Genomic DNA, 15,098 nt, shown 5'->3' with positions numbered 1-15,098 from the left:
CTGATACATTAACAGTTTTGGCACAAATAACATCGGTATGAAGCATTCATCTTCTTGAAATCCCATACATACTAGATGTCCCATGCATATCAGATAACTAAATCATTACCTGTGCCTAACTATTAACCATGAAATACCTGAAAGTGCAGTATTGATGTCAAAGTTTCCAAACTGTTGATTTTATTTATTTTTTCACTTCAGGAGAAGTTGGGGGAAAAGGAGAAAAGGGAGACATTGGAGTTGGGGTCCGTGGGGGTCAAGGACAGCCAGGCCCTGCAGGTACTGTTCTGAGCAGCAGAATATTCAATCAGAAGGCCAGGAGTGTGCTGTTCTCTATTCACCAAACATGTATATATATTGAGATTACACATTGTTTCCAGATGGATATAAATGTAGTATAATATATGTTTAAAACACTATATTTAGCCATATAGCCACAATGTTATCTTCATAACAAATCTTATTTTGGATTCTGTTTATTGTTTATATGACATGTCGTCCATTTCAGGGGAGCCTGGGATTCCTGGCATTGGGAAAAATGGCCGGGATGGGGCTAGAGGCGAGCAAGGCAATCCGGGGGATCCGGGTATCCCTGGCTCTCGAGGCCCAAGAGGTCCTCCGGGGTTGTGCGATCCCTCAAACTGCATGGGACCTCCACCGATGTTCATGCCTGTGACCGGGAAGAAATCCTCCAGTATGAAAGGCCCATGAAGAGAAATTACTTTTTCAAATAAGTTAAAATAGGGAAATCAAAACAAAACACACCAATAAGCCGGGGTCATATCAAAGATACACTTGAAGAGACCTCAAGCGTCTTGTGTCTTCTGAAAACTAGTGAGGACACGTCAGCTTGCAGATCCTCGAGCTTTCAGATTTCAACTTTCAATGTTGCCTTATGTTTGTATGAATGAAGCTGCATGTTACCCACATACATGTTCATGTGTCCAAATCAATTATACATTCAAAGTTATTCAAAGAACAGTGAATACAGAGATTTTAGAGGGTTCAGATTTCTCATGACCATTTCAGAGCACCAGGGCTACAACTGATGAGCACATACAGAGCATTGACATTCAGTTTTATTTGACCTGGAAAACTGCAAACAAGAATTGCTATTACTAAAAGCTACAATTTATTAAATATCCATAATGTGAATCTCTAATGAGAAACAGCCCTACGTTTGAAACCTCATACCATTGTATGTTGGACACTGACACTAGTGTAGCATGGGTGCAAATACATCACCCAATACACAAGACCATCATAACAATTCATTCACATAATTCCTGAAAGAGAAAAATAAATCTTAAGTAATGGTTCCATTGTATTCCTGTTTTGTTCATGCACTGTGCATGCTATTGTTTTAAGTATTACATTACAACAAATTCAATGGTTAATAAAGATTAAGCTTAATGGGTCTTATTCATTATTTAAAAGGGCATCAGTCTATCAATGGTTTCACTTATTTGTATAATAAATCAAGGTTTTCCATGATCTTCCCAAACTTAATGAAAGAAACTTCTATCCCTTGTTCTTTGCTATCAGCTATTAAACTGTGCATTGAAGTATGGAAAGGAATTTACAAACGTGTGTGTGTGTGTGTGTTTCTTAATGATTATTAATTGCTAATGAATCCAATGCAAATCGGGTGAGAGGAGAAGAAATTGTAACTCAAATGAGTGACAAAGAGAGCTGGCCTTAGATCATCATTCGAATGCATCTTAAATCTAACTAAATGTAAATTGTAGCATTTGATTAAGATTAAGACCAAGCAGGAAGGACAATATACTTATTTAACTCCAACTACAAGTCTCATTTTGCATGACAGCTGTATTAAAACATTGAAAAAATCAGATACTTAATTGACTTCATGAAAAATATATTAGTCCTTCTTCATGTCATTCTTAAAATGTTACAGCTTATTAAAGTTATCTGTAATACATTCAATGCAATTCATTATTTAATATCTACAGCTGTAAGGTTGTAAATAAGGCAGTGTGACTGACCGTAAGCAACTCCTCACTACAGTGTAGATATTTCATACTGCATACAATTCTGCTGGACTCTTTATCATAATTATATAGTACCAACATAATTCCACTAGACATTTCTTAAAAACACTGTTAAACATTAGAGCAGTAGCATGCATAATCTAGTTTTTAAAAAGGAATGTCCCTCTGTTTTCCTTGTTTTAAAAATATTTTAATTTCAATTTTCTAAGAGCTATCGCTATTTCACCCAGTTGCAAAATAAAGCTCAATTTCTTTAGGACCTCCTTTGCATATCTCTGTGGGAGGCCTTTCCAGAGGGTTCTCATCAAAGTTTGAAGAACACTGATTGTGCCCCCACTCCAAGTTCACTAGGTTTCCAAAGTTGACAGGGAGGGCTTTCAGCCTGTTTCTTCCCAACCACAGAGTACGAAGACTCCTCAGATTACAGAAACTCTCAGGCAGGCTTTCCAACCTGTTGAAGAAGAGCAGAAGGGTCTCCAGCTGTGTTAAGTCTTCAATGCGCTCAGGGATCTTCTTAACCTTGTTGTCAGTGACATCCAAAAACACAAGTTTCCTAAGGAGGCAGATCTGCACTGGCAGCTCTCGAAATGAGTTGTTGGCGAGATGCAGACTGGTTAGCTTTCGCAACTGCCCAATCTCCTCAGGTAATGCACTCAGATAGTTATTGCTGAGAGTAAGCCTCTCGAGGTTTTGCAGGTCTCCGATCTCAACTGGAATGCTTCTGAGCTCATTGGTATCTAAGTTAAGAACAGACAGGTTCCTTAGCTGTCCGATTTCTCTAGGAACCAAATCCATTCTGTAAGTGAGGCAGCTCTCTCTCTCTGGACTCATCTCCAAGACCTGCAGTTCCTCTAAATCAAAGATCTCCAAAGGAACAGATAGTAGTTCTTTGCCTTGCAATTTCAGCCTCCTCTTGCCTCCCTCCTCAGGGTCCCGTTCCATCCTGTATTTCCAAAAATTGTCCCTGCTTGAGATGAGTGACAGGAGAGACTGAGAGGATTTCATCTTACCGCTTTTAATACTCCCTGCCTTTGAAAGTGCTTTACAGAATTGAACACATCTTTCCCCTACTGTGTCACGGCAGTGGAAAGGGAATAAAAGTTTTTTAGACTGAAAGCAAGTTGTGTGAATGCCTTTCTGTAGACCTTTTTGTCTCCACTGCTGCTGTATGTGAAAGTTTGCATAGCGACTCCAGGTTACTTAGCTACCAGAAGGGATATAAACAAACCACCCGTTGGCCAGTTCAAGATTATTTACTAGACAAACATGAGCTATGAGTATATTTTGCTTAGCCACCCTGAAACATAGGTCAGCACATTGAACTATATGTTTTGTTGAGAAATCTATTGATATTGTAGCGATCCTGGCGGGTGTCTGTGTGTGTGTATGTGTGTGCGTGTGTGTGTGTGTGTGTGTGTGTGTGTGTGTGTGTGCCAGTAGGGCAGTCTAAGGGTTGTAAAAGTGTGTATGGAGGGTGGGCAGGTCAGTTCGGGGATCCTGTGTGTGTGTGCGTGTGTGTATAGGGTATTCTTGTATTGGATTAGGGAGGGATGTTTATGGGGTAGAAGGAGTGTGTGGCTTCCCCCGTCTCCGGGATGGTATAGCCGGAGAGCGGCAATTCAGGCATGGGAGTCACATGACCTGGGGGGGTTATATTAGGGCGTAGTGACGTGCAGCTCGGGGAGTAGTAGTAGGAGCATGATTGAGTGAACACCTGAGAGCTGTGCGACTAAGAAACGGAAAGGAGGGAAAGTGGATTTGCCTCCCAGTGTGCTTAATAAAGCCTCAGTTTTGTTTAAAACCTTTGTTACCGACCTCAAAAGGCGAGTTCATTACAATATATTCATGTTTTCATTAATTAAGGGCCTTTGTAAAGGGGACTGTAGTAAATAAAAATTGATTGATAAGACAAAAAATATAACCACATCATAGAGCTGCCTGAAACACACACGAAAGAAAACTATTCACATTTGTAATTAGATATTTTGCATGTAATGATAAGTGAATGAAGTGGAAATGGACATAAAAATGTTAAGTGTCATACAACTAGATTTTAACTGATATTGTATTAGACCCTGGAGGTTATGGGTCTAATGACGGTCTAAATAACAACATCTACCAGGAAGTGCAGTGAAGTCTTTCATCAGACCCCTATGAATATATGAGGTTGAGTCAAATCAATACTCATCTATTCACTTTACATATTTCCTAAACTGTTCTCATTTGAATGGTATCAATGGTCATAATTTGAAGAATCTATCTAGAACTCATAGTAAGTGCTAATTTATTCAGATGTTATTCCTGTGATACTCAGACAAAATATTCATTGTGGACTGTCAGCCATTATTTGAAGGTGTTACCAATTATTAAATTTCTTTCTTTTTTTAACATATTGTATTCTCTTATTTATGGATATATCTATACTGGATGTCCTGTATATACACACTTAGAATGCCCCAAATATGTCTTATGATTAGTAAGTCTCAGTCGGTGGCTATTTTTATGAGGTGCCAGGAGATAGACTTTTCCAGAAACTAATGCATATTCCTTTGTTTATGTAAAGAAAAATATACATTCTTAAAAATCCATCAGTTTTTTCACACAAAATAAGGGATTAAACAATGTTTGTTCTATAAAATGAACCTGCTCCAAACTTTATTACAGTATATGCCTTTTTAAATATAACAGGAACATAATTTGAAGGAAATTAGCACCATTCTATCATTATGAACAAGTAAGGTTTCGTATGTAAAGTTTAAAATAGGTTTCAAAACAGCATACAGAATAATCCTTTAAAATAATTTAACAAAAAAACATAATTCAAACGGGAATAGCAAATTAAAATGCATAGCCAAGAAAATGTTACACATAAAAAAATGCCAAACTAAAATAAAAATAAAATAAAATAAAAAAAACATTCAAAATTAGCACCATTATAATATATAGAAACAGGAGTGCTTTACAGAATTGTGAATACTATTAGAGAGGCAAACTGTTTAATTATTGTGTAGTAGTAGTAGTAGTATTGTGTAGTCTTTTCAGTCTTCACTAAAATGCTTTTAAGAGACCAATTTACTGTACTGTTTGAATACCAGCAACACAGTGTAGTGTAATGCATTTGTACATCTTTAAATTCAGGCAATTGTAAGGATGCTGTGGGGAGTAAGTTGGTAGGTAAGTGTCAACTTCCAAATTGCTGTGTAAACACCAAGCTCTACATTTATAAATTCATGCACAAAAGAAGGTTACCCTAATTTTGAAGGAGACTGTTTTTTTAAATTGCTCTTGTGGTACAAAAGATTAATGTAATACTCTCATCTGAATTATTACAGATTCACTCTGGAGTCAAAGCTGGTGCAGGTTTTGTTAAGCTTTAGATTAATCCACAAGGGACTGCACCAAGCTTCTCAGAAATAACAATAACTAAAACAAAAGACACTTACTTCAAACTATCTAAGTCTAAAGATTACAACTAGGCATACCTTTATGAATTTTAAATAATGAAAAAAAATGTATTAGGAAAATACTTTAATAAATGATAAGCAGGTGTCTCACCTGATTTTTAATGTTTTATTTGTATATCTTTAAAGTTTATTTTCTCTTGTTTTGTTAACCAAGGATTTATAAAAGCACCCAATTCTTTCAGTACAAAACATTAAAGCCATTTAAGGCGGTGCTCAAAGCAATGAATGCTCCATGGCTTCTCACACTGTTGTAAAGGCATTTGTCACCCTATTTTTAACTTTACTTTTTATAATAATTATTACATATATTTTTCTTTCATTCTTTTTAGCATTAAATGTTTATTGATGTATAACATGAAATGGGAAAATATTGAATACACTTGAAAATGCTTTTTATTATATTGTACCTGTTAAATATCAACCCCAGCCCATAATTTTCTTATGCCACTAACCAACTAAAATGGTAGGCTAGCAATCTAAAAGTTTTACTTTGTACAAGTCTGAAAACTTTACATTGGCCTTTTGTCTCTTTAACAAGTTGCCTAAATTAGTATGATAAACTAAATCATGTTTCTTCTCAAAATGTATCACACAAAATGCCTATTACCAAAGGAATTGCATTATTAACGTTGGACAGTACATATAATAGAGGTAATCCATTAGTGCCAAATTTAGTCCTGTACTGATCCTGTCTTCAGAGAGAGGGAAAAAAAGAAATTTGAAGATGATGATAATTATTACAAAGAAGTCAGAGTAGCAATTCATTTTAGCTTAATGATATGCGTTGATTGTGTGTGTTTGTGTGTGTGTGTGTCTGATTGCAAATTAATAATTTTGTTAAAAGCTTCATACACTTCAAAATATTATTTCATAGATCATTTGTACTACTTGTGCAATGGTGGAGGCATCATTCATTGGTAAATGGAGAGTAACATTTCCATCACAACTTCAAATCAAACATATCCAGTACTACCTTAAATTACAGAGATTAGTCCGCAAAGAGATAAAGTTGATGTAATCGTGCATGTTTCAATTATTTTATTTCTAACATGTTGCATATCTTATACGTATTTGTTCTGCAATTCTGTCAACTTTCAGTTATCCTCAAATCATAATGAATTCCCTCTGAATACCACAAGAAGAGCATGTAAACATTGTATGGTCTTTTGTGAGACTGATCAATAACTCTAAACTATCTGATCAACATCAGAGCTCTGAAGACATGCATGTGATACTTTACTCCTATGGTATTCCTTTGAAATTCATAACAAATTAGTAGAGAAGACTTTAATGTATTATAATCACTGCTACTGTTTAAACGATTTGCCATGCTAAGGAACTGAGACGTTACTAATACCACTTACATAAGTAAAACAAAAAATAAAAAAGTAGGAAGAAGAACATTATCAATTCAAAGACTGTAATAAGACATGCAACAACTAAGAAATCAAATAAAGTAAAATATACAGACTATATAAACTGATTCTTTAATGTAAAAATATCTAAAGAGTTTTTTTCCTGAAGAATGTATTTCAGTCCTCTTAACTAGTTTTTACCACTGCTGTATGTCTGATAATGAAAACCCTCTGTTTTTGTATGAAGATTTGAAAAAATATTCCACTGAAAAAGGAAGTAAAAAGTGTTGTTAATGATAAAAAACCTTTTTTTTTTTTTTTAAATGAATATTTGCACTTTCCATATTTTAAGGTAAGCATCTCAGTATAAACATTTTAAAACAAACTGGATTCAAGATTCCATATAAAATGTAGAGATCACTATCTATTTTTTCCCACTCCCAGTTGTCTTACCACAAACAAAAGCATTCCGCCCATTGTCCAAGAGGAAACACAGTATCTTCATCTAAAACTTAAACCCATTCTACACCCCACTTGTTGGTGACCTCATTTCATTCTAAAGTTCAGAATATCCCTGTGTAGGAACAGAGAAAACTAAGAACTAAGAGGTGGTAGTTTCAATTAGTTATGACATCGATTTGAGACAGCAAAGACCGTTCTCCTAAAACTCTGCTGCCTCTTTAACACAACAACACTGTTATATTTGTATCCCTATATTAATAATCCCTGACAATGAAGACAAAAAAATCTGACTGGCAGCAAACCATTGCTTGTAACCCCAAAAATGAGGCCATGTAAAAAACAGAATAGTTCTCAGTTCATAAATAGCACCTCTCTCAACAGTTTTTGCTGTTTTAAGGCCCCTTGACGTTGGGGGGCCTGGCAGCCAGACTTGCATAGTAAGCACACTGAGAGGGGTCGCACTGCCCACTGGGGCCTGGGGGGCCTGGGGGACCATGTGGCCCAGGGTTCCCTGGTTCTCCCTGGGGGCCTGAGATCCCTGGCATCCCATCTTTCCCATAACCAGGGGCTCCTGTTGAACCTACACAACAGAAAACAGAAATCATTGAAAATATATGACTTGTGGATTGAGCCATTTAACCCCAGCTGTCTGTAAAAATACACCTGTAATTGTTTCAAGTATAATTAGTGCTTTTGTTCTCATTGTCTTTTAAATTGGCTATGAATAAAATAATCATCTTCACCATTGTGAGTTAAAAAGACAACATATTATCAATTTGTATGAAAATCACCTACTCCATAGTAAATTTATAAAAAGTAGAACACTCGATCAGTGTGCAGAACCATTTTAATGGAAGTTCAATCAAGACATACCAGTTAAGCCAACATATTCAAGCTACGTATGTACATCGATTGTAAAGAAACCCAAGCAAACCCCGTAAAAAAGCAGGCACAATACCTGAAGGACCAGGTGGACCAATCTCTCCTCTCTGCCCAATGCCAGTTTCACCTCTTTCACCCTTTGCTCCTCTTTCACCTGGGAGTTACAAAGAAGGAAATAGCAGGAATATTTTAATAATATTGTTATTAATATTAACATTTGAATTTTCAGATCTGTTCTGTAGAGCAGGGGTTTTCACTATTCACCTTAGGACATAATTTATATAATTGAGATATCTGATAGATAGAAGACTATTAGAGACAGGGATCTCTCTCCGTTATATACATTAAAAAATAATTGAATAATTATATTAATCTGAAATCAATTATAAAAGACAGCTTCACTGCATCACCACTGCATGCGATAGCTAAACTAAACCAAACAGAACAGGAAGATACAAGGTAGAAAACCCTTAGTGTGGAATATCCCAGGAATGAAGACACAAACCTTTTGGACCCATTGGTCCTCGGGGCCCTTCTCCTCCACTCTGCCCAGGGCTACCAGGCTCTCCTGGGGGACCACCTCGTCCTGGAAGACCATCTTTACCTGGAGGCCCAGGAGGTCCTGGCCGGCCAGTAGTGGGCTTCACATGGGTTGGCTGTAACTGAGCCATGAGATACGCCATTTTGGCTGTAGATACAAAAAATACACAGTATGAACATTATTAAATGGAAAACACTTCTGCTTTGTCTGGGGGGGAAATCGGCACTGTTTTGTTCAGGAATTAGATTTATGCTAATACTTTCATATAAACCAAAAACAAGGTGGATGGAAGTATATTTAGGGTTGCCTTCTGTTATAATGGTTATAACTATTCTATATATTTTCGTGCCAACTGTTAAGTTGTATAGTACAGCCCTGTATTCTAATGTATAATCTAACTATCTTTCCACAAACAAATTTAATTGACAATACAATTTTGTAAAACACATTACAATCTTACCATCTAACTGTTTTGCAAGCTCCTCTTGGATAAGTCTTCGCATTTGCTCCAGTGATGTAGACTCTCCCTGTAATGCAGACACATAATAATGTTAGTTTGATTAATTCAATCATCTGTAATAGTTAGCAAGTTCATTATATGCTTACTAGTTAATTATTCATCAGACACGTTTCATTGGTGTCTACTGACTGATAACTAGGCCCAGATGGGCTCTGTGGGAATTCTGTCAAAATTCTGCAAAACCTTTTCTGTAAATTCTGCGGAAAATCTGCATTCATTAATTTTATATTGTAATTTATTGCACATCAACAAAATGTACAGCCATTAGCTTGAAACCTGCAGATTCTGTCTGGCCTTGCTGATAACCAAATCCAATATTCAATGGGTCTTATGAATGAAGCCATGGGAATTCACCGACCAATCATGGGCGGAGTGGCCTATAGTTGTTGTTTTATACAGTTCTAATATTCTAAAGTCTTTTCATGGTTTTGAGGAAGTTATTGCATACTCACCCGGGGGCCTGGAAACCCAGGCGGTCCTGAAGGACCTGGGAGACCAGATGGCCCTCTCTCCCCTTGTGGTCCCGTCATTCCCATCATCCCTGTGTGGCCCTTTCTCCCTGGAGTTCCTGGCTCTCCGGGAACACCATTACTACCTGGCGGCCCTTTATCTCCTTTGATACCAGGATCTCCCTACATCACAAAACAGCCAAAATGATCTTCTGTCCCCAATAAATCTAAAGGTATAATGCTGGGCAGCAATAATAAGCATGGAGGCTCTAAAGATCTATTGTGTTTCTATGCAAGAGTTATTTGTTTACTTAATAAGTCTCTTTTACTTTTACTTTTTAAGTAGTAGTTAGTAACTGTAAAAAATGAAATCTTCTAATAACCAGGTGTTTTTAAAATATTAACTGTCGTATCTGCTCTTACCCTTTCTCCTTTAGATCCACGTTCTCCTGCTGTGCCTGGTAGCCCCTGAAAAAAATCAGTGTTTGATCAGTATCTGAGTAAGTAATCAATTCATTAATCAATCATTTAAAAAGGAATACTTACATCTTTTCCTGGTTGGCCTATTTCACCTGATGGTCCCTACATGGAAACAAGAGAGAAATATTTATATATGTAGTTTTCAATTTCTTTCTCTTTCACACTAGGCCCTGCCACCCTGAATATATTTCAATGGTTAATAAGACACTCAAGGGTAAATCACATTAATAAATTAATACATACAACATAAAATTAGAAGTTATATGCTGCTTTTTAAAATTCATTTGAGTCTTCCAAGCTTCATAACCAGACTGTGTTGCATCACTAATAGCACTGGTTAAATTATTCTTACAAACAAATCATCTTTGTTCTTTAATACTTTTGTATCATTAAGAAAGACCCTTAAGCACTGCAATTATAGCATTACCCAGTTAAGTGTGTTGTTTATTTTGGGTCCACTGAGAAATGTTGTTATTAGATATCTTGCAGGCGTAGGATCTTATTCCCAGCTTAACTTAATAAAACTCACTTATTTACTGTATTGAGCTACTTGAATTCTAACAGAATTAGCCAAGACATCATATCTATTTAAAAAACACAGACTTACTCATAAGATTTGGCGCTGTATGTCCACAGGGTATTTTTGTAATGAAATGGGTTTGTTTTACAGAATTAGTAGAAACCTTATTATACCATACTACTTACTTTGAGCTAAACAATGCTTTTAGACAAAACTTAAATTGGAGTCATAAATCTGTACTTACAGGAGGTCCTCGTGGGCCAGAAAAGCCAGGCAGTCCAGGGGTACCACTGTCTCCTTTATTACCCTTTGGCCCCTGAATTGGAGATTGAAGAACATTTGCATTTTGTGTCAATTAATATAACATACTGATATGCTAATTATTTAATGCAAATGAATAGTTTGAAAGGATTCTATGTGGCTGTCTAAGAAATGTAACACTGCTACACAGATTATTAACATAAACCTGCCCAAGGAATTGATAAGAGCATTTGTTAAATATTGTGATCTCCAGTATATGGGAGTCTTGTTAGATGTTTCTCAGTACAAAGCTTCTGTAATAGTTTGTTCCGCTGATTTTCCTGATTCCTGTTTTGCAGACATTATTTGACTGTAGAAATGAAACAACATATGCCCTATGCTGTACACCAATCCACATTTCAACAATGCGATCAAGAGAAACAACAGAAGACATGCAACAAGATCTAGAGAATAGGTTTAATTCCCATTTACCGGATTCCCAACAGCTCCTGATTTTCCTGATGGGCCAGGCGGTCCACTTTTACCCTAAAGAAGACATTAAGATTACTTAGTTAACATTATATTGGATTTTATTAATGTATTTATTGTGCTGCATGTTACTTTGGATATTAGTAATGTACAGTTTAGAAAGAGAGTGATACAAATGCAGTTACATTCATGTTGGCTAGGATGAAGATGAGTTTTAAAGCTAAGACACTAGACAAAAGCAACAAAAATACTTGAAAAAGCGTCAACCAGCTCAATACGATTTTTTTCAAGCATCAAGATATCTGTGCTTTTTATATTTGTTGTGAGAACTAGAAGACTAGCTAAAAATATATATTATTTGAAGAATTGATTGTTTCTTCTCAAATGAATCCACAAAACCACACATTAAATAACAAGATCTTTCTCACCGGTTCACCTCTCGGCCCACTGGTGCCCTCTGCACCTGGACGTCCAGGATCTCCCTGAAAAGCAGCAAATAGCACAGGCTTACGAACAAAACATTATACAACTATACTGTAACTGTGAATGTACCCATGCTAATTTGACCAACAGATAACATCCCAGTGGAACAGGCTCCCAGGTAGGCTAATGTAATTTTCAATCAGAATGTATCCTAAAGTGCAGAAATTGAAAATGCAAATTACTCTGGTGTAGAAGCTCAATATAAAGTCAATATCACTTACATCTTTACCGGGTTTTCCCTCTCGTCCTGGTGAGCCCATCTTTCCTTCTTCACCCTGATTAAAGATGATAGTAGCAACTGTTTAGGTCTTGGTTATCAAGAGGTATATGGAAACTAATGTATGTTGCAATCAACGATGAGCAGTCCATTTGGTGACAATGAAGATTGCCAGACCATTTTTATTTTAATACCTTCCCCACATTCACTTTCACTTATTCAATTTTGAGAAGTCAGACCATCTAAGGAATTGAAGCTTAAATCCATCTGCACAGTTAATGAGTACATAGGTGTTTCAGCATCAATGTAGGATGGAGTCATGCATTATTCATTGTCTTCTGTATTTTCAGTATTTTGTGAAAATCGTACACTCATACGATGTTTTGCAATATACGATAAATAATCCAACCTGGCATATGAAAATCGAATTGTATACAGAAGGAGAAAATAACACTGTTAAATAGGTGCTACCTTGAAGTTCTTTTGAGTACATACAGGGAAAGCTAAATGCCCACAATCTCCTTAAGCACAGTGTGTATTTATTGTTTATTCTTACTGTACCACATATTACTATAATCCCATCCCAGAGCTAAGGCAGTTTTTATCCTTATATATACACTACTGGTCAAAAATTTAAGAACACCTCAATTTTTTTTTTTTTAATTGAAATTTATGCAGTTTAATGTCTCAATATAGACTGGATAGGATCCTTGGATCACTCAGACACCAAACGAGCACGATGGGTGGAATGGCCTCCTCTCATTTGTTAAATTTCTTATATTCTTATGTTCTTAATGTACTCTGAAATTACAACATAGAACAAATCATGGAATCGTTTTGTTTAACAAAGTTTAACCCCTTAAGCTGACAAATCCATGTACTTCCATCTGTACTTTCACTGTTGTGTTGGTTGTTTGCCCAGTTTTTGGTATCCCATGAGACTCTCAGCTTTCTAACAATGTGAAACATTCTCTGATATGAAAAATTCTGAAATGGGGGTGTGGGGGTATACTTGATCTGAGTAGGAATACAAAATCTCAGAAAATATTGACAAGTATAACATATTCTGCAACCAGACAGTCTACTGATCAAAACAAGACCATCCACATTTTGGTAGAAGCAACACCCACCCGTAGAGAGCTCAAAATGTCAAGATGGAAAACTCTGTTTACAGTGTACTAATATGATTTTACATAATTGGATCTGAACTTCTATGTTTGATAGAATATCAAATAATATATACTGGATTAATCATTAGGTTTTTCTGAACAAAACAAGCCTATCTGCAAAGCAATCAATGCTCCCCTCGGAGCAGACTGTGCGTTTACCCCCGGGGTCTGAATGACGACGGGCGACATGGAAACTGTAAATCGGATGTGTTTGAGAATGAAACGATCTGGTAGTCAAGAGAATAAGCTTTCAAACAATGTGCACATTGTAGGAATACAGTGTAACTTCTATGCACAGGAGCTGCGCATAACACTGACAAATAATGCTTAAGAGGGTGTAGTAACACAGTCTATAACTCTGAAATGTACACTATTTTTCAGTTTTTGGTAACCTAAACTTATTGTTTTAACCTCTGGCAGTTTACCGCTGTGTACCATTTCAGCTTATTCACTGGACTTGAACTGCTTAAATTTCAATACAAACTAGAAAAATGGGGGTGTTCTAAAACTTTTGACCGGTAGTGTACTATTTTAAGAATTTTGCATTGAAAAATAGGTCTCCAGAAATATTAAGAGAAGTTTCATTTTCTTGATTGAGACTCGTTTATACTCCTCAGTGCAATGGGCATGGCTCAACTCTTGGAATATATTGGCATATACTGAATTGTTTTTCAAAGGTTCGGAAATAAAGAAAACATAGCGGATATAAATGGATTCAAAACCTAGATAGAATGTATTTTCTTTTTTCATTAAGCTGTAGAATTTCAAAAACACTGTCATCGTATCATTTCCTCAGTGAATGTTCAGTTCATACAATAATGCTGAGAAGGCTGAAATGACTTACGGTGGGTCCCGGTGGGCCTGGTTCTCCTCTGTGTCCCTTAAAGCCCTGAATGTCAAAGGAAAAAGTCAAATAACATCTCGTTCTTTAGATGAAGTCAGTGCTCCATCAAAAAAAACTATTAAGGAATATATCTCAGATCCTATCATAGGTAGCAATATATCAATAAAAAAATATCTTCCATTTAAGCATGAACAGCAGATATACAGTAACAGATAAAGACAACAATGGCACTTACAGGAAGTCCTCGAATTCCATCCCTGCCAGGTGGTCCTGGCTCTCCCTGTTTACCCTGTGATGAAAACACACACACACACGCATTAAATAATCCCTTCACTAAAAGGTGGATAAATAGTTAACACATACAAGTTATAAGTTGTTGTCATAAAAATGCATGACGTGTCCACATAAAGTTGGTCAGATTGCATTAATAAAGTAGATGCTGATTTGATACAATAAAAAGGATTTACCCTGTTTAAAATCCAGTACAAATCATCAACAAATCATCAGATTGCAGTATAACTATTTTGGGAACAATACCAGACAGATATGGTTGACCTGTTGGCTTTATTATTTTTGCTCTGCAAGGAATTCTTTGTGACATAATTTAGGGCAGCTTTCTAAATGTGCTTAAGATACTTGTTTCTAAGCAACAAGAGTCTGCAGTGCTGCTGAGGTTGAAAATGTACTACCCAGAATTACATCACACAGATAAAGAGAGGCAGAAACTCCAGGAGACATAGCTTTACAGTGCAACGCTTTGCCTCTGAAAATACCATACCGGTTCTCCTGGTTCCCCTTGCTTGCCATCTTTGCCAATCTTTCCTGCCATTCCCTTGAGTGAAAAAAAGCATAAAATCTAAACACGTGCAATTTTAAGATTTTCAGTGGCAGTGATTGTATTCATGATAAATTCTTATCCTGAATATCAGTAACATTGCACACATTTAAATCAATCTAAGCATCCATATACA

General features: G+C 36.4%; 3 protein-coding genes across 5 annotated transcripts in view; 1 reads left to right on the top strand and 2 right to left on the bottom strand.

Moving 5' to 3' along the window:
* The window catches only part of col9a1c (collagen, type IX, alpha 1c), a 36,207-nt gene extending 34,794 nt beyond the window's left edge, over nucleotides 1-1,413 (top strand). For all 3 annotated transcript variants that reach the window (XM_066715844.1, XM_066715843.1, XM_066715845.1), the window contains 2 exons: nucleotides 202-279; nucleotides 509-1,413. In XM_066715844.1, the coding sequence (XP_066571941.1) occupies nucleotides 202-279; nucleotides 509-711 (281 nt within the window). In that variant the 3' untranslated portion in view covers nucleotides 712-1,413. The remainder of the gene's footprint in view (nucleotides 1-201; nucleotides 280-508) is intronic.
* On the bottom strand, nucleotides 1,062-3,175 carry LOC136760440 (uncharacterized). Its single transcript, XM_066715846.1, has one exon. The coding sequence runs from the start codon at nucleotides 3,015-3,017 to the stop codon at nucleotides 2,235-2,237; it is 783 nt and encodes a 260-aa protein (XP_066571943.1). The 5' UTR covers nucleotides 3,018-3,175; the 3' UTR covers nucleotides 1,062-2,234.
* A 1,461-nt stretch (nucleotides 3,176-4,636) lies between these two features.
* Nucleotides 4,637-15,098, bottom strand: part of col22a1 (collagen, type XXII, alpha 1) — a 77,570-nt gene continuing 67,108 nt past the window's right edge. The window contains exons 51-64 of the mRNA XM_066714569.1: nucleotides 14,906-14,959; nucleotides 14,363-14,416; nucleotides 14,128-14,172; nucleotides 12,119-12,172; nucleotides 11,843-11,896; nucleotides 11,418-11,471; nucleotides 10,930-11,001; nucleotides 10,232-10,267; nucleotides 10,109-10,153; nucleotides 9,689-9,868; nucleotides 9,177-9,243; nucleotides 8,681-8,863; nucleotides 8,252-8,329; nucleotides 4,637-7,873 (exon numbers count right to left, since the gene is read on the bottom strand). Coding sequence (XP_066570666.1) covers nucleotides 7,686-7,873; nucleotides 8,252-8,329; nucleotides 8,681-8,863; nucleotides 9,177-9,243; nucleotides 9,689-9,868; nucleotides 10,109-10,153; nucleotides 10,232-10,267; nucleotides 10,930-11,001; nucleotides 11,418-11,471; nucleotides 11,843-11,896; nucleotides 12,119-12,172; nucleotides 14,128-14,172; nucleotides 14,363-14,416; nucleotides 14,906-14,959 — 1,164 coding nt within the window. The 3' untranslated portion in view covers nucleotides 4,637-7,685. The remainder of the gene's footprint in view (nucleotides 7,874-8,251; nucleotides 8,330-8,680; nucleotides 8,864-9,176; nucleotides 9,244-9,688; nucleotides 9,869-10,108; nucleotides 10,154-10,231; nucleotides 10,268-10,929; nucleotides 11,002-11,417; nucleotides 11,472-11,842; nucleotides 11,897-12,118; nucleotides 12,173-14,127; nucleotides 14,173-14,362; nucleotides 14,417-14,905; nucleotides 14,960-15,098) is intronic.

This window comes from Amia ocellicauda, chromosome 10 (genome assembly GCF_036373705.1).
Source record: "Amia ocellicauda isolate fAmiCal2 chromosome 10, fAmiCal2.hap1, whole genome shotgun sequence".
NCBI lineage: Eukaryota > Metazoa > Chordata > Actinopteri > Amiiformes > Amiidae > Amia > Amia ocellicauda.
Note: the sequence above shows the minus strand (reverse complement) of the source record. Positions and strands in the feature narration are given on the sequence as shown.

Coding starts and splice junctions, on each gene's coding strand:
- LOC136760440 (XM_066715846.1), bottom strand. CDS start 3,017: ATGAAATCCTCTCAGTCTCTCCTGTCACTCATCTCAAGCAGGGACAAT.